This window comes from Cetorhinus maximus, chromosome 17 (genome assembly GCF_964194155.1).
Source record: "Cetorhinus maximus chromosome 17, sCetMax3.hap1.1, whole genome shotgun sequence".
Classification (NCBI taxonomy): domain Eukaryota; kingdom Metazoa; phylum Chordata; class Chondrichthyes; order Lamniformes; family Cetorhinidae; genus Cetorhinus; species Cetorhinus maximus.
The window spans coordinates 9012140-9034717 of NC_135895.1; the positions used below are offsets into that span (position 1 = coordinate 9012140).

The following is a 22578-nucleotide window of genomic DNA, read 5'->3' on the forward strand; positions in this document are numbered from 1 at the left end:
GTGGGGGTGGGGGGGTGGGGTGCAAAGTGTTAAGGAGACGCAGAAAAGAACAGGCTGCAACCAAAAGAATTCCAGGCATGCTTTGAAAAACAAATGGGCACAAAGCAAAGATACAATAAAATCTACTGGGTCACAGATTGATGTAATAAAGTGGAAGATTGCTGAGGGAAATCAATAGGTAGGGATAAAGTGCCCTGCATTAATGGTATGTTGTTCCATACAAGGATATATGTGCTGGACGCTAACGCAAAATGAAATCCCTTTTCAAATCTGCTGCTTTATTGCTCTATCATTTATACTGAAAGCCCAAGGCTGTCACCGGCTTTGCTCACTTGGTGCCACTTGTGTTTCACGATCAGGAGGTCGAGGGTTCAAGCCCCGTTTGGGGACTTGAGCACATAATCAAGGCTTGGTTATCCAGCGCAGTTACGGAGGGAGTGCTGCACTGTCGGAGGCGATGTTAAATCACAACCCCTTTCTGTCGGTTCAGGTGCTTGAGGAAGAACCCTTGGCCCTCTTCCAGAAAAGAGCCAATGTTCCAGCCTCAATCAGCATCCCCGAAAGATAAATTAACGAGCCATTCCTCTCATTTTCTGAGTGACGAACCTTACTGTGGACAAAGGGCGCTCCTATGTTCGACCACAGAACGACTGGCGATACTTTAAATGCAATTCTCATTGCTCGTGAAGTGTTTCGAGATAGCCCAAGGGTGTTTTAAGCTGTTACAGAAAATCTTAAGTTCTCTCTTAAAACTTGCATTCAGCATGTCTGGAGACCAGGGAAAGGATTTGTTACATTCAGTTCTTCTATGATTCAGGTGATAGCTACACCCCAACTCTGCACATCCATCACTAAAACGTGTAGCCCTATCCCAGTGAAATGGGTCATCGCACCTCAGGAAGAACTTGTTGGCCCTTAAAGGGGTACTGTGCAAATTCACCCAAATGATAGGGGATAAAATCACGAGGGCAAGCTCATGTTCCCTCAAAGTACAGAAGATTAAGGGGTGATCTAATTGATATTCAGAGGGGTTGATCAGGTAGCTAAGAGAGAAACTACTTCCTCTGGTGAGGGAGGAGTCCAGAACAAGCGGCCGTTACGTTGAAATTAGGGCCAAACCATTCAAGGGTGATATCAGGAAACACTTCTTCAAACAATGGGTAGTGAAAATCTGGAACTCTTCTTCCCAGGAAACTAGTGCGGGAGGCGGTCATCTGAAACTGTCAAAAATGAGACTGATAGACTTTTATGAACGGAATTAAGCTGCATACCATCAGCCACAATCCAACTGAATGATAGAACTGGTTTGAAGGGCTGTTTCTTCTGTTGCTGTGGAGGTAGTGAACCCTAAATTCAGCCCAGCAGGTTTAGGGAGCTAGTGCACAAAACCACAGCGTTTAATCTCCTCGAGCCACTAAGAGTTACCAGTGGTTATGCCGTTAATTTCTTGTTAAATTAATGCACAGGCATTAAAGTCCAGAGGCAGCAGTTTTCAGGCAGTGGGTTTCTTATTTTAACGTGGAAAACAAATGATTGATTCTATGTTAATGTTAATGTTACAAAATGGCCAGCAGCTACTTAACCACACAGTCCAGCTGCATCTGGGACATCCTGGACTAAGGCAGCAACCGAGGAAAGACTTATGGAGTCACTGCTGGATTATAAGAAACATTAGAAACAAGCCAGGGCGGACTAACTTCCACCCGAGTCCCACCCTCTGGAGCTGCTGGTCAATCTCCAAAAGTCCCGGCAGTGCCAGGGCGTGGTTAGCGTCTGCTGCCGGGGCTACAGAGGGAAAAGAATATCTAGGCCCAGAGATCCACGGAGCAGGTTAAGTCTAGAGTATTGGGCCGGAAGGATTTGGGTAGGTTAGGTAGAGGGTCCGAGTGGGGGAGGGGGTGGGTTTAAGGGAGGGAGCAGGTAGGAAGTAGGAGGCTTTGACCTAAGGGGTGGGGGGGTTGCCCCACAAAGGCAAAGGGCAGCCCCCAAAGAGCAACCCCTCTTTGAGTTTAATAGGCAGCCTTTCTGCTCCTGCTCTGCTGCGCAGGCCGAATGTTTTATGGCGTGGGCAGCGCATTATCAGGGACAACCGGATTGAAAACAAGCCTAACTAGCCCTTAATTATTCATTTAAATATGGCACGTGGGCTGCTGATTCCACACCCCTCCCTACCCCTACCCTGTATAATGAGGGAGAGCTCGGAGGTGGGCAGGAAGGTGGTGGGATCGGCGCCCACCTCATGTTACATGCCCCCCTTCACGGGAAACATGCCCACCCGGGGGACGTAAATTCCAACCCATGGTTTCCAGTTTGTGCACAGCAAGCTCCCGCAAGAAAGCAGCCACCATGGTCATGAGGAGATGGTTTGTTTAAGCGATGTTGGCTGAGGGGTAAGTATTGGCCAGGATGCCAGAGAAAGCACCACCCCCATTGCCCTCTGACTGATGTGCCCCCCACCCCCACCATAAGTCCATGCTCTTCTTCAAAATAATGCCATGGGATCTATACCACCAGGGCAGATGGGGCCTCAGGTCAACGTCTCATCTGAGAGACAGAGCTCAGACAGTGCAGCACTCCCCCAGCAATGGGGTCCCCCAGCAATGGGCTCCCCCAGCAATGGGGTCCCCCAGCAATGGGGTATCAGGCCCAGATGTTTGTGTTCAAGTCTCTTGAGCGAGACTCGAACCCACAACCTTCTGCCTCAGAGAGAAGGCAGTGGCTACCAACCGAGTCATGCCACGAGAGTGATTTTCAGCGTTCAAACAAAGCAGACTTGAGGAAGCATTAATGTCACCGCTGTGCATCGATCCCCTTTTAAAATTTTGCATCAGGGCTGGAATGGTCACCGAAAATAACTCTGCGCTCCCCCCTGCCGGGTCCCACCCTCAAATTTGAAAGGTATCGACCGCCCCGAGTGTGACCATCTACCAGCTTCCTCCCATCGTCACTGCGCCCGCTATACCAATGTCAACTCGCATTGCTCAGGGATGGAGGGTAGCCAGATCCAGGATTGAGTGTCGGTGATGGGGGGGGAGTGGGTTGTTAGGTTGGAGGTGAGGGGTGCGGGGGTGGGGTGGGGGGTTAGGAAGTGCGACTCTTGGCTCTCCGCTGCCGGAATAAGTGCCAATGCCGAACGTTCCTGACCAACTCTACAAAGCAAAAGTAATCTCCTGGCCCCGGTATCCGGAAAAGCCCCAAAGCACTCGAAAGGGTCACTTCTAGTGAACGTGAAAAGCTCAGGAGGAGAGGGGCTTCTTTCCCTTTATAAAATCAGGCATTCCCTTATAAAGGCAGAGTGCTTTTTTTTTTAATGCTTTACTCAACATCTTTGTGTTGAGTTATTTTCTTATCTGCTAATTCCCAAATCTTTTCTGGCCAATTCAGTCAACCTCTTGTCCAGCAGAGGTCTGGTCACTCTTGCCAAGGGTTGCAGACCCACCAGCCCTACCCGTTTTTCCAGTCCCTCACCCAAGCAGTCATTCTCCGGTTGCAAAGGATGGACAGGTGGCTATCAATAGGGCTGACCAACCGCGAGGGGCATCGCAGCCAGCCAGGCACGAAGCTGCCCTTCTCTCAGTATCCACACACGCCTTGATGTCCAGCCAGAGTAGGCAGAGCAGAAAGGGTGGCCAGCTAGCTTTCCTCCTTCTCAAACCCCAGGGGGACACTGAGCCTGACTGAAGCCAATTCACCAGCGTCAAAATGAATCAGGCAGGGCCGGGGATTGAACCTAGGGCCTCTCCGCTTTATACAGGTCAACTTCTACCCTGCAATAACTTGTTGACCCATGGGGCAGGGCAGTGGGGGGAGGGGGAGGGGGCGGGCTCATTGAAATTCGACAGCTAACAGCAGCACGCCGACAGGAGGCTCGGGCGATGGAACTCCACACACGGGAACGTGTCGACTGATGACAGCAGAGCAGAGAATATCTGAGAACGCGTTACACACAAAACAAGCTACATGGCAGCTTTAGCAGAGTCAGGCATTGCCAGCGAAAGACAATCATCATTTTCAACAGTTACACGTGCAACCTGGAGATGAAGGCTGGGGCCAATGCAGGAACGTCAGGCTTTCGCAACAAAGCATTCTACGACCAGGAACACAGGCACAGGCCATTCAGCCCTTCAAGCCCATTCTGCCATTCAATTACATTACAGCCGTATGTTTCTGTATCTCCGCTGACGTAGGTGTGGCAAAAAACGAGAGGTAGGTCCTTTAAATGGCACTGTGCCTCCTCACAGGTGGAATTTAGAATCGTACATGACAGGAGGTCATTCGGCCCATCACAGCCTATGCCAGATCTCTGAAAGAGCTATCCAATTAGCCCCGCTACTCTCCTGCCATTTTTTCCCCCCATAGCCTTGCAGAGGTTCTCCCTTTAGAATATATATCCACTTGCCAATCTGTTCTCTCATTATTCTTTCACGGGAAGTGAGCATCGCTGGCGAGTCAGCTATTGATGTCCACTTTCATTTGCCCTTGAGAAGGCGGGTTAAAAGTGACCATTGAATCTGCTTCCACCACCTTCTCAGGCAGTAAATATTAGATCATGAAAACTCGCTGAGCAAAAAAATTCTCTCACCTTCATCCTGGCATTTTTTTTTTGCCAATTCCGTTTAAATCCGTGTCTGCTGACCCTTGCACCACTTGGAACCGTTTCCCCCTTATATCGACCCTCTCAACACCCCTGCCGTGGTTCCGAACGCCCCCGACTAACTCTCCCCCCCCGCCCTCTCTGCTGCTGGGAGGAGGATGACTCCCTAGCTTCTCCGGTCTCCCCACAATGACGGAAGAAATTCCCATGCCTCGAGGTACCTGACTGCCAGAGGAGTATCGAGCGCTGGTCCTGCTGGTCGACGCCTTGGCTGAACTGTGGGTGCTGTCGGCCGTCAGCCCGCTGCAACACTGTGAGTGGCGGAAACACTTGCTGTACTCTTTACGGACCTGCAAGCAACAAGGGCCATGAGAGTTTAGTGGTTTATACGCCAAGAAGGAAAAAAAAACAACAGCTCAAAAACATCAGGTAGATTTATTTCCTGGGGCAGCATTTCTTTGCCGGGTGGGGGGATGGTGTGCTTGGAAATAAAACAAAATCTCGGGCCCGCCATTTAAATCGCTTCTCGCTCGCAATGCACAGAACAGCAACTCGCAAGAACAGTATCGTAGGTTGATGCAGTAAAATGACAAGCGGAAGGCAGTCTCTACTCCAGCCGCTGTGGCGCTTTACACTCTATGGGGAGGATTCTCCGCTTGGCGTGTGGGCGCGCGCCCCGGCATGCCTGAGCGTGAAATAGCGCGGGTTGACATCGGGGCGAGCGTCCCGCCGACGCCGTCGCGCACTGGCGCGATATTTCGGTCGAGAGTCGGCAGGGCGCCCGTCGACAACTAAGAGACACGTTAAGGCCGTTAAAGTATTCATGAACTGCTATTTTTTCGCTGCCCGTCCAACCTTACGGTTGGCGGGAGGGGCTAATCGGCCAGGGCGGCCTTTGTGTTTTTAAGGAAGCCTCGTCCACGGGTGAGATGAGGTTTCCAACATTAATTTTTTTTTTTAAATTGTGTTGACGTAAGTTTTATTATGTTTCTGTTCGTGTGAGTGAGTCCTGCGTGGGGACACTTTTTTTTTCGATTTTCAAAATCTTTATTTTTGATTTTAATTAAAATTATTCAGCTCCCTGCCTTTCCGGGAGCTGTCAGCGTGCGCTGCCCTGCGCTTGGCACAGACTTTCGCGCTCACCCTCCTCCCGCCCCACCCCGAAAGCGCCTAGCTCCTTGGTGCGCCTTTCACGCCGTTAATTGGCCAGCGTGAAACCACGGTCAGGGGCCGATAGCGGGTGGTGGGCAACCCGAAGATCCTGCCCTATAAGTAGAATCACAGAATCAGAATCACCTCACAGAAGGTGGCCATTTGGCCCCTTGTGTCCATGCTGGCTCTCTGTAAGAACACTCAGCTAGTCCCAAGTACGTTGCCTTTGAAAGTCACAATTGAACCTGCGCCCACCACATTCTCAGGCAGTACTTTACAGATCCTAACCACTCGCAGCATAAAAAAATCTTGCCCCCCCTCTGGTTTTTTTTGTCAGTCACTTTAAATCAGTGCCTCTGGTTCCCAATCCTTCCACCAATGGGAACAGTTTCTCCCTATCTCCTCTGTCCAGATCCCTCGTGATTTTGAACACCCCTGTCAAATCTCCTCTCAACCTTCTCTTCTCCATAGACAACATTCCCGGCTTCTCCAATCTAACCATGTACCCAAAGTAAAGCAAGCCTCTGCAATCTCTTAGTTCCCAATCTACAGTAACGGCCCAAAATAAAAGTGGTGCTGTCCATGATGGCTTAAGTTTGAGCCAAAGTCTCCAGTTGGGAACGCCTTTTCCTCACACCATTTGCTTGCTCTCCCCTAGCCTGTAAAGAAAGACTCATGAGCAGCTGTGAGCTGTCCAAGGAACAGGGAGGGTGTCATTACTTGGGTAACTTAGTAGCCACCATGACTGCCCCTTTGCGAAGAGGAACGAGTGCAAGACTTGGGCCAGGATTTTACGGTCCTGCCACAGCGGATGCTGTGAGCCATTGAAATCTCCATTCAGTTCAACCAGACCGTCATATTCCCCCAGGCGGGAGGGACCATAAAACCCTGGCCTTGGCAAATGTTCTGCTTTCATAGAAATTAATGTACAGTGACAGCCAGTGAAGCCGTGACAGTCAATCAAGCTTAATTCTATCTGTATTCTGGCACAAATTGGCTCACGACAACAAAACACATGCTCTGGGGTGCCTGCTTGATGGCTTGGCTCTCATCTCTATCCCCAAAGCCCATAAACCCTTTGTTTCTGCAGCAGCAGCTGGAAGAATGAGAGAGAGAGAGTCAAGAGGTGAAGTCAACCTCGTCTACATTTTCAACTCCTTGTAGGAACGGGACAGGTTCACAGTTCTGCAACTCCCCCCCCATGCTAATCACACTTGCCACTCCAGGCAAATTAAAGCAGTCAGGAGGCATTCAGCCCAAGCTGTGTCCCTTTCCATCTCTGCATCCTCCTCCAACCCTACAACCCTCAGCGCTCCTCCAACTCCGGCCTGCTGTGTATTCCTCCCCCACTCACCACCAGGCCACCCCCCCCAGCCCCCACCCACTCCCTTTGCTCCCTCTGTGCCTTCAGCTGCCTAGGCCCTAAGCTCTGGAATTGCCTCCCTAGATCTCTCCACCTCCTTTACGACGCTCCTTCAAAACATACTTTTTATGCCACGCTTTTGGTCACCTGACCTAATATTGCTTAGTGCTGGCACCTCTGACAGTGCAGCACTCTTTCAGTACTGCACTGGAACACCAGCTGAATTTTGGAGTGTTGCACTGTCAGGGATACCATCTTTCGGACGAGATGTTAAGCCAAGTCCACGTCTGCCCTCGAAAGTGGATGTAACAGATCCCATGGCACTAATGCCTGCATCCTGGCCAACTTTATAACTCTAATCAACATCACTAAATCTGATTATTTGGTCATTATCACATTGCTGGTTGTGGGAGCTTGCTATGTGCAAATTGGCTGCCACGTTTCTTACATTACAACAGTGACTACTTAATTAGCTGTGAAGTGCTTTGGGGCATCCTTAGCTTGTGAAGGCTGCTATATAAATGGAAGCCTCTCTTTGCTTTTATTAGTGCCACCTGTCAAGTAGGGGGAGTGGGTCTAGGCTGGGGATGGGATGCAAGTCCCTAAGGCTTACCTTAGGCTTTTTGATTGGTTGGGGGGGGGGCATTGTTAGCTGTTTGGAGGTGGAGTTATAATTGCTTTCTTTATCAAAGCAGGGGCAAAGAGGGGCTGATTTTGACTGGTTGTCAATTGCAGACAGCAGAATTCTGGGGCCTTTGCGCCTGATTTTTGTCTGACCATTTCACCCCGTTCCTCCTCCCTCCAAGCTGTGGACTCCTGCTGGGGGCAGGGGATGCTCACACCCCTGCGATGCTGGCACATTCCTGGTGTCTACTCCCAGTGGCCAACCCCAGAGGGGTATAGTAGCATGGCAACTGTGTTACTGGGCTAATAACCCAGAGGCCTAGACTAGCGATCCACAGGCGTGAGTTCAAGTCCCTTCATGGCAACTGGGGATTTCAATTAAATTGGTTAACTAAAATCTGGAGTAAGATGCTAGCCGTGAAAAGCGATCTGGTTCATTAATGCCCCTTTAGGGAAGGATACCTGCTGGCCATACCTAGAATGGCCTGTCTGTGACTCCAGACACACAGCAATGTGGTTGACCCTTGACCGCCTTAGCACCACCTCTGTATTGGATCTCAAGGCCAATCAGGGATGGCCAATAAACGCTGGCCTTACTAGCAATGTCCACATACTGTGAATTAATGAGAAATAAAAGACCACATTCCCTGGTCCAGCAGGCAGGTTTGGACAGTTAGGAGTGGGAACCCTGGCTGATTTTACTCCCCAACCCCAGTCCAAGGTGCTGGAACTGATTCGACCGCCCAACTCAACATGGGTCTGGGATCAGGGGTCGTAACATTGGCCTACTGTGGCTTCAGGGAATCTGGCAACTGTGTCCTGCAAACTGTTGTATGTACTGTTAATTATCGGCAATAACGTTGACAAAGTTAATAAACGTAGCTTTAAACAGCACCAATAAATTAGATTCCGAAGTAGATTTACAGCATGGCGATGAATACATCAAATTTGCACATCGATACCTGAGGGTCTGGTTCCTTGTCATGTATTGCTTTTTTTTTTTACGTGAAATCTAGTTACGCTGATCTTATTGCCTAGTTAACAGCAAATTGGAATTCCCTGGTAGAATGCTCTGTCACGAGGTGCACATATTTAGAGTGCATGTCGTGGACAGGCTGGACTGCCGATCATGTGTTGCTGGGTTAGGCACTGCCAGTGCACCAGGACAATACAAGGGTTTGTTCACAAAATTCGACTCGACCTTCAGTATGGAGTGTGAATCCCTCCCTCAATCCCTGGCGGCCTCTCCCCATGTGGGTAGCACACCACCCCCCCCAGCCCCCACCCCCGGTTCCGCTCGCCCCGCTGGGGTGGGTTGGAGGTGAAAGGAATCATGGTGTGGTGGTTATTATCCAGGGATTTCAACAGAACGCTAGCTATAATGACCTGATAAGTCCACTATCCACCATTTTAAGACAGCAATTAACCCACTCATCTTAAATTTCTCACGACCCCTGCTGAAAGTACAGATGAAGGGAGGCTAGGCGATCATACTAAATCACATCGCCAAAAGAATTTACTGCAAAAAGCACATTGCCTGTGACTATAATACACTCGCTCATCACACCCTTGGGCCTGCTGACCTCTCTGCAAGGCTCAGTTTTTTAAAATTTAAATCCTTCTGTGGGCCTCATCCCCTTCCATCTCTATAACCTCCTCCAGCTCCACAAGCCCCTGTGATCGCTGCACTCCTCCAATTCTAGCCTCTTGCGCATCCACGTTCTTCACCTCTCCAATGTTGGTGGTCCAGCGTTCAGTTACCTAGGCCTTAAGCTCTGGAACTCCCTCTCAAAGCCACTTCCTCCTCCATTGTCCTTTAAAGCCCTCCCCCCGCCTCTTCCTGAAGTCTGAAAGGGGCTGACTTTCAGATGAGGCCTGAAGCCGTGGCTGCAGCTGCTCTCACAAGTGGACGTTAAAAACCCTTCGGCACGTTCCCAAGGGGCTCAGTGGAGTATGCGCAGATGCCCTGGGGCCAAAGATTATCCCTCAGCCAACAATACTAACGCAGACTGGGTGACCGCTTTGCGGAACACCTTCGGTCTGTCCGCACGCATGACCCAGACCTCCCTGTCGCTTGCCATTTCAACACTCCACCCTGCTCTCATGCCCACATGTCCGCCCTTGGCTTGCTGCAATGTTCCAGTGAAGCTCAACGCAAACTGGAGGAACAGCACCTCATCTTCCGACTAGGCACTTTACAGCCTTCCGGACTGAATATTGAGTTCAAGAACTTCAGATCATGAACTCCCTCCTCCATCGCCACCCCCTTTCCGATCCCCCTTTTCCCAATAATTAAATAGATTTTTTTACAACTATTTTTTTCTCTTCCCTCCTATTTTTAAATTTATTTCGATCTATTTTTTCATCTCCAACTTTTAGCCCATTTCGATCCCTTCCCTCCACCCCACTCGCACTAGGGCCATCTGCCACTAGCTTGCTTCCCTTAATGTCCCCATTAGCACATCCTTTAGATAATATCACCACCGTCAACACCCCTTTGTCCTTTTGTCTATGACATCTTTGGCAATCTCTTCTTGGCCTCCACCTATCACTGGCCCCCTATCGAGCTCTACCAGTCCCACCCCCCCTCTACCAGCTTATATTTCATCTCATTTCTATATGTCTTAGTTCTGATGAAGGGTCATACTGACTCGAAACGTCAACTGTATCCCTCTCCGCAGATGCTGTCAGACCTGCTGAGTTTCTCCAGGTATTTTTGTTTTTGTTCTAAAATATATTATGCAGTTGTAATTTCCTTGCAGTTTGTGGGATCTTGCTGTGTGTAAATTACATTTTCCTACATTACAACAGTGACTACAGTTCAAGAGGTACCCGATTGTAAAGTGTTTTCAGATGTCCTGAGGTTGTGAATGGCACTATATAAATGCAACTTTTTTTTTATAGTCTCGGGGAACACGCACAATGGGTGTTTTTTAAAAAAAATTTAGCAGTCCTGAGCCTGATTCTAATCAGCGGTTGGCTGGTCTTAAATTGGCGGAGCTCATTTACGGTTAATAGGGTGTGCTGGACTGAAGGCAGCCGCAACTGTAACTGGGGTCGAGCACATGAAGTAGGGGCAGAGTGAAGTCTATGGGTGCCGTCTGACATCCATCCCATAATGCTGCAGCCTCAAAAGGATAATTGTAAAATTCCCGTTCCCGAACTGGAAATCAGCCGTTCCCACCTGAGCACACCTCAAAACTTGTTAAAAGGTTTTCATACCTAACTAGCAGACTTAGTGCTTTGATTTTGTTGACTCTGCCCCAATGTAAAATGCAGCGTGACATAATCACAAGTAAAAAACTTAGTCTTCATTTTTCCTGTGTGAAAGCCTTTGGTGGAGGCCCAACTGCACAGTGGCGACTCGAATTAAGCTGAAGAGGCCTATTCTAGAAAGGTCTGGGGGGTGAGGGAGGGCCCGGGGGCAATTTAAACTCAATCCACCCTTCGGGGAGAGAGGGGGGGTCAGGTGGCAACCCTGGTCTTCCAACTTATTCGGTTTTACTCTCCATTGAAGTCAATAGTTGAACAGGATATAAATCCGGGATTCCGCTCGCTCTTGTGGGATTCCCAACTGGCAAGTTAGTTTAAAATAACGTCCTAATTAGTGACAGTGCAGATTGAATAATTCGGTCCATTGTGTCTGCGTGAGATCTTTGAAAGAGCTATTCAATTAGGCCTCATTCTCCTTGTCTCTACCCATGGCCCAGCAATCGTACCCCTTCAAGAATTTATCCAATTATCTTTTTGAAAATTATTATTGAATATGCTTCAACTCGACTCATTCCTGGGATGAAGGGCCCATCCGATGAAGAAAGGTTACGGAGGGAGATAGTGGTGTAGTGGCAATTACACTGGCAGAGTAATCAAAAAAGCCAGGTGAATTCTCTGGGGTCATGGGTTCAAATCCCACCATTCAATAATTTAAGTTCAATGAATAAAAATTCTGGTCTCAGTAATGGTGACTATGAAACTATCATCAAAATAACCCATCTAGTTCTCTAATCCCCTTTAGGAAATCTGCTATAATTTACCTGGTCTGGCCTACATGTGACTCCAGACCCACAGTAATGTTGAGCCTTAGGAATGGGCAACAACACCTTGCCAGCAACACCCACATCCCATGAAAGCATTTAAAAAAAGAAACAGGTTGGCCCTGTACCCATTGGAGTTTAGAAGAATGAGAAGTGATCTTATTGAAACATAAAAGATCCTGAGGAGCATTGATAGAGTAGATACCGGGAGGATGTTTCTTCTTGCTGGGGGAGCCTAGAACCAGAGTAAGAAGTCTCCTTTTTAACGCGGAGACGAGGAGAAATCTTTTCTCTCAGAGGGTCATTAGTAGGTGGAATTCTCTTCCCTAGAGAGCAGTGGAGGCTGGCTCATTGATTATATTCAAGGCAGAGTTGGACAGATTTTTGATTTACAATGAAATCAAGGGTCATGGGGGGAAAGCCAGGAACATGGAGTTGAGACCACAACCAGATCAGCCATGATCTTATTGAATGATGCAGCAGGCTCAAAGGGCCGAATGGCCTACTCCTGCTCATAAATCCTATGTCCCTATGCTTCCATCATCCTTTCAGTGCATTCCAGATCATAACACCGCGCAAAATAAATCTCATCTTCCCCATTCTGGTTCTTCATCCAATTATCTTAAATTTGTGTCCTCCAACCTTCCCTGCAAATGGAAACTATTTCCCCCTCTTTACTCTATCAAAATGTTACTTAAGGACTGCATTTCAATGCTTGTGGCAGAACATTCACCGAGAAAAAACCTTTCACAGATCTCAAAACCAAATTCAGAAATTGATATGGATTTTACCACTCTACAATCTAGTGCATAGGTTTTCAAGCTGCCTAAGTGGGGTTAGCGAAGAATGTTTAGAGGATTTTTCAGCCTGAGTGTGTGCCAAGATTTTCTGGGGGTCCCCACAAGTGTGTTAATGTTTCCGAGGAGCTCCCAGGGTTGTCACTGTTCAAAGGGGCCCAGGTATGTGTCAATGTTTACGTGGGGGAGGTGCAGGCTCCACAGGTGTGTACCACTATTATCAAAGGTCTCGAGGAGTGTGACTATATTTTCAAGGGATCCCTGGTTAGTGTGTCGATATTTTTAAGGGCTCTCGACAAATGCATCAATATTTTCAAGGTACCCTCAGGTGTGGGTCTACATTTTTGAAGAGCCTTTGGGAGTGTGTCAATTTTTTTCGCAAGGTCCCATGTTTATGTGTGTGTGTATGTGTGTGTGTGCGTGTGTGTGTGTGAAGATTTACAGGAGTCTGTGAAACTCCATCAGTGTATTTCCAGGTGCATGTGCGTGTGAGTGTGTATATATAGTGTGTGTGTGTATAGTGTGTGTGTGTTTAGTGTGTGTGTGTGTGAATTTTTACAGGAGGCTGTAAGACTCCATCAGTGTATTTCCAGATAGGATCCTCTGCAATTATCTCAGCGCTTCCAGCCCGGCCCCAGATAAAAGAGTCTGAAAATCCACTGCTCTAATTACTCATGGGTTGCAGAAGGAGCCACTTACTTTTTTCTGAAGAGCACAGTGAAATAGAAAAATAAACATTCCTTGGAAAGCGTTGAATATTGTGAACAGATAGGCCATTACGACAGACTCCTCATTGATGAATAGCAGTCCAAATCCCCAAGTCAAGCCAAGTAAACAGAGAAGAGCAAAAGCACCCAGAACCCAAGACCTAGGGAGAAACAAATAAAGCTGCTTAGGTTAAGGCCTATATAAGCACCACATTAAAAGACATATCGCAATAGCAGTTTTTACTTCTTATTACTATGTCTACCTTCTCCAGTAAGCAGATTAAGATGTGTATGATCTCTCCTTCTATAAGCTTGATTTTAACCAGTTTCCTGTCATTTCATAGCTTAGGCTTAAGGAGGGACACTTTCAATTTCGACTCTCGTTGCTGACCTTCACCTTAAGCCAGTGGAGATAATATACGAAAAAAAACTCTCGAGTTGAAATGGCATTGAGAGACATTAGTTGCTGTCTATTTTGTGTGCTAACACGAACTGCTCACGGTTGCTATTTTACTGACGATATTGTCTCAGTTCAGCGAAAAGCTTTATTTACAACAGATCAGGAATTTTAACCTTCAAACTAGAACACTGTATGTAACGCACATTGTATTTTTTACACTGTTTAGCTACATGAAACAGTCCACAAAATCTCAGTAAGCCCAAGGAATAGATGGAGCCTGAGGCCTAATTTTATGCAATGGAGGCCTAAAAACAAAATGGCCGATTTTAGTTTGGCGATTTCCGGTAACGCATCGCCCACTATACATGAGGGCGCAAAATTAAAACTACTGGGAGATCAATTTGGAAGCTAAGTCCTTTATTTAAAAAAAAAATTCCCAGGATGAGGTTGATGCTGGCAAGGCACGGCTAGCATTTTATTGCTCACCGCCAGTTGCCCTGAGATGGTGGCAGTGGTTGGCCCTTTCTCTTGCATCTTGTGTTGAACTTTGTAGAGTGAGATTTGTCAGAAACGCTGGGATTCTTACAGGAAGAAAAGCGGCAATAATGGGAAAAGTAAAGAAAAACTCGCGCAGGGAAGCAGGGATAAAGTGGTTCCATATATTTAGCTTTGGGCTAATGCTCTTACTTGAGGTGTGGTTTATTATCCTCATAGCTAGAATGCATTATAAGCAGAAAAAGAGACAAAAATAAAAATTAGACAATATCGAATGCAAAATGAATTTTAAGCAAGCGCTCACACAATTATATTTTAAGAAATTAATGTCTTCTCGAAATATAAAAAAAAAGGCAAATGTCGACTATTAGATACATAAAAAGTATTCTAATACGGAAACGGTCATCCGGGTTTTTAGAAAAGTTTATAAACTTGCAGCCAGAATGAAGGCAGTTATTACGTTGTCAAAAAAGTTACTCAAGCCACAAATTATTAAATCATGCATTAATAATAGATTTTTTTTTTTTGTATGCATGATTCCTTCTTACCCTGGTAAGTCTGTGTTATAGTAGCCATCACATACACGGTAATTACTGGTGTGGATGAGGAGAAGCGAAAGGGCAAAGGAGAAAATGGAGAGAAAGAGAGAGGTCCTATAGATTAGCTCTCCCTTCATGCAGCATGCAGTGAACGTGGCATTCAAATATCTTGCCATCTAACATCAGTCTCAAGCACGACAGCATCATTGAAATAATTACATTTGTTTCTAGTTTGATGCCAACTCTCCTCTCCCCTCTCCACACCCACCCCCCTCCCACCACCCCGCCCCACCCAACAATCCCCCTCCCTATAGTATTGACCACTTACAGGGCTCTTGCAGCTATCCCTTTTGTGTGCACAAACCCAGTTATTGCTCTGGCTGGCTATTTGACTGTGACATGCATTGCAGCTCCCTGCATCGACCCCAAACGTCCAAGGAGGCTGAATTGGCAACGGGTCAACGGATAGCAAGATGGGCCAGTCACACAATAGCAGTGCCCAGTGGACCATCAGCAGAGGCTCAGCGTTTTTTTGTTTGCACTCAATTATTTTGTTACTGGCCAAACAATGCACTGTGGCCATTTGTGTGATACAGGCTGTGTAAGTGCATAATATGAAAAAAAGCAAAATTCTAACAGATAGAAATTAAAATTGCATCACACAAACCTTGACAAATTATTCAAAGTGCAACGTGTTAAAAAAAAAACCTATTTTTCCTCATAGTTTGTGTTGGGGAAAAAATTAGGCGCCATTACAGAACAAAATTTTAATTATTTCATACCAAGTATGGCAGTGAATGATACAGGAGGCCCATTGGGCCCATTATGCCTGTGCTGGCTCTTTGAAGGAGCTATTCAACTCGCCCCAATCTCATACTCCTTCCCCATAGCCCTGCAAATTTTTCCTTTTCAGTTACTTATCCCTTTGGAAAGTCAGTAGTGAATTTACTTCCGCCATCCATCCTTCAGGCAGTACACTCCAGACCATAACCATTGTTAGCTCTACATTTCCCACATCACACAATATTGTTCTCAAGCAATATTTTCCATCATCATTCTATGCAAATATCACACATTGCTGTGCAGTTGGCAGTTAATGGAGAAGCTAAGCCTGTAGTTATCACAGAAACAATGAACAGGCTCTCTATCTGTGAACAAACACACAGTTAAGTCGCTTAAGAATGCAAGATTACAAAGGAATACTTCTCAGTCTACAGAAGAAGGAAGCCATTTAGAAAAACAAACTCCATTAAATCATGGCAAATATGCAAACAAACATCAAACTGCGTTTGTAAAATCCAGATTAAATTACTCCATTTCTGACAAACATGGGCCCTAAGAATGAGATTTACACTGTGCATGGGTCGTTTTCAGTTCTGAAATTACCCTCTAATGCTGGTAAACATCTCTGACCTTCAGGCGTGTTGCGGAAGAGAATCGGATCCGGCTGTGGTTCGTGTGGAGGGGGTGGATAGGAAATCACGGAGAGCCGCAGTCTCCCTGGAAACCAGACCCTCCTTCCCTCCCATCGACAAAAAACGTTCGAAGTAAAGTTAAAAATAATGTTGGTCCACGCCACTCCCCCACCCCCACCCCCACCCCTACCCCCATCCCCACCCTCTCCAATTCTCATCACTTACTTGATATTCTCCAACCTGCTCGACTCTGGTTTCAACGTCGGTGTGTGTTTCACCATTTTGACCACGGTGATGATCAAGAAGATGAGATTGACCTGTCAACAACATGAAGGATGAGTCCCGGCCTGCAAGTAAAATTAAGTCCTCTGGGGCACGAGTGGGGGGAAAAAAGAGTTCAGAACAAGAGGGCGTTGTCTTAAATTTCGAACTTGGGTGTCAGGAAGCACATCTTCACACAAAGTGGGGTGGAAACCTGGAACTCTCTTGTCTCCCAAAAAAGCTGTTGAGGTTGAGGGTCAATTGAAAAATTCCAAAACTGAGTTTGGTAAGGTTTTTTTTATTAAGCAATGGTAATCAGGGTTATGGAATAAAGGTGGGGAGATTGAGTTAAGATACTGATCAGCAATGGCCTGATGGAATGGGTCGAGGGGCTGAATGGCCTCCTCCTGCTCTTATATGCCTAAAATGACACTTGAGAGTTTTCAATTTTATTATATAACCGGTGGGAAGTCTTAGATTTGAAAGAACAACAGCGAGTTGAACTCTCTGCCTGCTAGGTTCCTCCCCGAGGGGAATACATGCTTTGCATTAATTTTGGCTGCGTGGTTTTAATACTGCAGTAAAAATCGCATCAGAAAAATTGAGTATTAAATACAACAAGGTTAGAAGATGCATTGATTCAACACGTTTGTTTGGCCTTCGAATTGAAACTCCTAGAAACCAAGCCTTCAAAAATGGGTTAGTTTTAAGATGTTACATTACAGAAACCAGCCCAAACGCCGATTAAAATACATCGACGAATTTAAAGTTCGTAGAAATAATTCACGTTAGCGATGGACTTGCAGTCATGATGTAGGAGGAAGTCATGTTAGAGGGTTCGCACTATGGTGCACCAACTCACAGGACAATGTGAAAAGTGGACGTGCAACAGAAGCAGCTCATTCTGGGGAGGTTCATTTAAAAGCAACCAGGGTAAAGAAACGATTTTCTGACATTACTCAGTATAAAAAGCTAATGTAAGCAATTACATTGCTTAAGTTCTTTTGCTCGGCCTATTCATTAAGAAGTGAACAAGGCAGAGATGCTTGACATCGTTTTTTTCCCCCTTCTTTCAATAGCTCACACAAATAATCACCGCGCGTTTAAAATCTTCTGCCTGCAAATGTGGGATAATAATATCACATAGACTTTAATGTGCTGGCATATAATTCTTCTGTATTAAAGTCAGCATTAATAGGTGTTGGAAGAGGATTGAAAGGTTGTTGCGAGATGAATCGAAATAATGCCTTCAAGAGGGGAAACAAACATGTGGTTCTAGCAGAGGGGCGGTGGTGGTGGTGGTTTGGGGGTGGGGGTGGGGGCGGGTGCTGTTGGAGGGGTGCGAGAAGAGAAGAGTCCAGAGCTTTCCTTTTAATCCCCAACAGTAACAGACATAAATAGGGCATGTGTGTTTGGTGGGGGCATTAAGTGTAGTGCCATGTTAACTCATGCACTTTGGATGACTAAGGGAAGCGCTGCAATGGCATTGGGTGTTGGTCCTGCGGCACTATTTGACGAACAGCAAGGACTTGTCCTGGCCGACATTCCTTCTCAAATGTCACTACTAAAAGGACAAATTTATTTTGTTTGCTGCCTCTAAAACCTCGTTGCATGCGAATCACCTGCTGCTTTTACCCCGCTGACTGCAGTTCACATGTCAATCAAGAGCTTTGGGGCATCTTGACACAACAAAGAACTTGCATTTATGTAGTGCCTTTCACAGCCTCTGGATACAAAGCACTTTAAAGCCAATGAAATACATTTCATTTTAAAGTTTTCTTTTGTCATATGGTAATCATGGCAGCCAATTTGTGCACAGCAAGCTCCCACATACAACAATATCACAGTGACCAGATGTTTTAGTGATGTTGATGGAGGGATAAATATTGGTCAGAACCCTGCCCCTGGGAGAACTCACCTGCTCTTCTTTAAATTAGTGCCATGGGATCTTTTACATCCACCCAAAAAGGCAGATAGTGTCTTGGTTTAATGCCTTATCCAAAAGATAACACCTCTGACGGAGCAGCATTCCCACAGCACTGCACTAGTGTCAGTCTAGATTTTACACTCAATTTTCTCCTCAAAATAACCCTGGACCCCACTGTCCTTGCAACCTCCCAATGTCCCATCTCCAACCCCCTGTCCTCTCCAATGTCTTTGAACGCCTTGCCCCCTCCCAAACCCATTCCTATCTTTCCCGGAACTCCACGTTTGAATCTCTCCAATCGGGTTGCTGCCCCTTGCCACAAGCACCCAATCAGCTCTTCCCAAAGTCAAAAAATGACATCCTACGTGACCGTGTAACAGATAAACTTTCCCTCCTCGTCTTTCTCGACCTGTCTGCAGCCTTTGGCACAGCTGACCACACCATCCTCTTCCAGTGCCTCTCCACTGTCGTCCAACTGGGTGAGGCTGCACCCAGCTGGTCCCATTCTTATCTATCTAATTGTAGCCACAGAATCACTTGCAATGGCTTCTCTTCGAGCTGTTGAGAGAATCTAAAACATTTATAGAGATCTCACTGTTTTAAACTGTTTGTTTATTTAAAACATACATGGATACCTATGTACTTTCGGAAACTCCTACCTTGTTCATATATTTTTTGGGAAGAAATGATTGGTTTTCTTACATAGCATCCTACCTTTACACCGCCCCTTTAATCTAGGGCAACAATCCAAGGCACTTCCCAAAAGCGTTATCAGGCAAAACAGGACACCGAGCCACATACAGAGATATCAGGGCGGTGACCAAAGGCTGGGGCAAAGAAGTAAGTTTTACGAGCAACTTAAAGGAAAAGCAAGGGAGAGGCGGGGAGGTTTTAAGGAGGGAGTTCCAGAGTGCAGGAGCTAATCATCTGAAGGCACGGCCACCAATGGTGAGATGATCAAAATCGGGCTTGGATGGAGGAGTGCGGAGATCTCAGAGGGTAATAGGGCTGGTGGAGGTAGTGAGTGGAGAGGCCACGAAGGGAGTCAAATTCAAGGATTAAGATGTGGGATTCAGATATTCTTGAGCCCATATCGCCCTCCATTATTTTTCCTTCAAACAGCTTGTAAATAACTACGTGGCTGAACATACGCAGATAAAGTAATTGTCCCATCATTTTCTTTTCACTAAATGGTAAGTGGCTGCAGCAAAGTGTTAGCATTGCAATCTACAGCAGTTTAAAGAGTTCAACTACAGCCTACAGATTACTGGAGTGCAGAGTGTATTTTATAGCCATCAACCTGCCCAGTCAAATCACATCCAGCACAAGCTTAGAGCAGTTTAAAATTCATTTCACGCAGCCTGCAGAGCTGACATGGATACAATGAGATACGAGCAATGAAACACCATTGTAGAATAACCTATCTGAACCAAACATGTTCCTACTCTCTTCAGCCTCCCCGGAGCCCATCCGTCCGTTACCAAGTGAAAGCGGCTGGCTTGTTTCTGAGGAGTGTTTGCTGCCAGCCATGCAACAAAAGCCCATTCCTCTCTCTCTCTCTGGGAGCGATGGGCTGCGAGATTGCTCTTAGAAGAAAGGCTCAGGGAGCGTGTGTGCGAAGCTGAACTCTGAATGAACCTAATTAAATATTAAAGGTGTAGATGGAGCTGTCCAAATGATAAGCACAGCTATTGACGTGCCATGATCCAAGCTTTCATTAAAGCATTTCAGGCATACTAATGGCTGCCCAATGCTCATTACGTCTGCACAGGTTTGTTCATGGATATGATAACCTTCAGGCCTCCGGCACAGCAGCACAAAGGAATGCTGGAAGCTGACATGCTTCTCTGTGGTGATGTTGGGGTGGGGGGTGGGGATGGGGCATCTGGAGCTTCTGTTGGTAAGAATATTTGGATGGGGGAGGCAAGGGGGGGGGAAAAGCATTTACAAATACATTATAACTGACGGCGTATGATACAATACAAGTGCTTCACTAGGCTTCCCTGCCTCTTGCAACCCTCCCGGATATCTGTTAATGAACGCAGTTCCCCTCCTCTGCTCTGTTCTATATTACATGCAAAGCATCATTCCAACCCCCCCTCACCACCCCCCATCCCTCAACTGTGTCTTTCAGCCTGATGGAAGATTTAGAGGGCAAAGCATTTGGAAGAGTAGAATTACTCGTAGGAACTGTCGTATTACCCTTTGATTGTTATTCGTTGCTTTCAGTCAGACACTGGGAATACTGCTCCTTCCTGGGTGCCTGACAGTCACAGGACTAAATTATTTGTGAGTGGGTAATGCCATGTGAGGGCAAAATGAGCCTGCTGTGGGCAAGCACAGCCAATGTGTCTTGAGTGCCATTCATATGGGCGCTTAACAATTTAATCTGGCTCATTCCTGAGGTTACCAGTATTGAAGCCAAGTTCGTAGCCAATGTCAAGCAGAACTTGGCTTATAATAACACTTTGCTTTTATATAGCACCTTTAGCATAGTCAAACCTCCCAAGGAGAATTTTGGGAGTGTCATCGGACAAGATCTGACACTGAGGAAATATATTTGATAAGGCCCTGCACAAGAGGGTAGAAAACAAAATTACAGCACATGGGATTGGAGGGTGGAATATACTAGTATGGATTAAGAAATGATTAATGGACAGAAAACAGAGTAGGAACAAATGGGTCATTTTCAGGTTGGCAAGTTGTGACCAGTGAGCTACTGTAAGGATCAGTGCTTGGGCCTCAGCTATTCACAATCTATATCCATGATTTGGATGTGGGGATTAAATGTAATATTTCCAAGTTTGCAGAGGACACAAAACTAGGTGGAAGTGTGAGTTGTGAGGAAGATGCCAAGACACTTCAAAGAGATTTGGAGAGGCTGAGTGAGGCGAGCAAAAATTTGGCAGATGGAATACAGAAATGTGAGGTTATCCACAATGGTAGGAGAAGCAGAAATACAGAGTGTGTCCTAAACAGTGAGAGGCTGGGAAGTGGTGAACGTCAAAGGGACTTCGACATCCTTGTTCATGAGTCACTGATGAAGAGTCATACGGACTTGAAACGTTAACTCCCTCCAAAGATGCTGTCAGGCATACTGAGTTTATCCAGCATTTTCAGTTTTTATTTCAGATTTTCGGCATCCACAGTGTTTTGTTTTCATCAAGGCTAATGGTATGTTGGTTTTTGTTACAAGAGGATTTGAGTACAGGATTAAAGATGTCTTACTGCAATTACATAGAGCCTTGGTGAGACTGCAGCTGGAGTACTGCGTACAGTCCTGGTCTCCCTACTTAAGGGAAGATGTACTTTCCACAGAGGGAGTGCAAGGAAGGTTCACCAAGCTAGTTCCTGTGATGGAGGCATTGTCCTAAGTGAAAAAATTAAATCGACTAGGTCTTTATTCTCTGGAGTTTAGAAGAATGAGAGGTGATCTCATTCAAACATACAAAATTCATACAGGGCTCGCTGGCAGATGCAGGAAGGATGTTTCTCCTGGCTGGGGATTTTAGAACCAGGGTACACAGTCTTAAAATACGGGGCAGGCTATTTAGGGCTGAGATGGGGAGGAATTTCTTCACTCAAAGGGTGGTGAATCTTTGGAATTCTTTGCCCCAGAGGGCTGTTGAGACTCAGTCATTGAGTATGTTCAAGGCTAAGATTTCTAGATATTCAAAAAATATTCAGGGATACGGGGATAGCACAGGAAAATGGTGTCGAAGTAGAAGATCAGCCATGATCTCAGAGCGGCGGAACAGGCTCGAAGGGCTGAATGGCCTCCCACTGCTCCTATTTCTTATGTTCTTATTAAGTCAGAGAAGGCTTTGCCAAAGACCGAGGTTTTAAGGGGCATCTTAAAGAAGGAGAAAGAGAGAGATGGAAAGATTTATGGAGGGAATTCCAAAGCTTAGGGCTTTGGCATCTAAAGGCACAGCTGACAACAGTGCTGCAATGGAAATTAGGGATGCATTAAGAGGGCAGGAATGGAGAAATACAGAGATCTCAGGAGGTTGTAGGGCTGGAGGAGGCTACTGTGAGAGACAGAGAGAGACAGTGAGAGAGAGAGATAGATAGGGAGATGCCATGAAGGGATTGGAATATAAGGAGGAGAATTTTAAATTTGAGGCATTGCCAGATAAGTGGTAGTGAATCAGGATACGGGCAGCAGGGTCTTGGATAAGCTGAGCTTACAGAGCAAGTTCGGCACCACAACAGCCATTTTATTTAGCAGAGCACCATCGACATCAAATGGCCAGTAGAGGTCAACTCA

The 22578-nt window shown here is 46.4% G+C and overlaps 1 protein-coding gene across 5 annotated transcripts in view; it reads right to left on the reverse strand.

The window, feature by feature from the left end:
* Positions 1–22578, reverse strand: part of adgrl2a (adhesion G protein-coupled receptor L2a) — an 865273-nt gene that overhangs the window by 22343 nt on the left and 820352 nt on the right. For all 5 annotated transcript variants that reach the window (XM_078560693.1, XM_078560690.1, XM_078560691.1 and 2 more), the window contains 3 exons: positions 16346–16437; positions 13264–13432; positions 4816–4944 (listed from right to left, as the gene is read on the reverse strand). In XM_078560693.1, coding sequence (XP_078416819.1) covers positions 4816–4944; positions 13264–13432; positions 16346–16437 — 390 coding nt within the window. The remainder of the gene's footprint in view (positions 1–4815; positions 4945–13263; positions 13433–16345; positions 16438–22578) is intronic.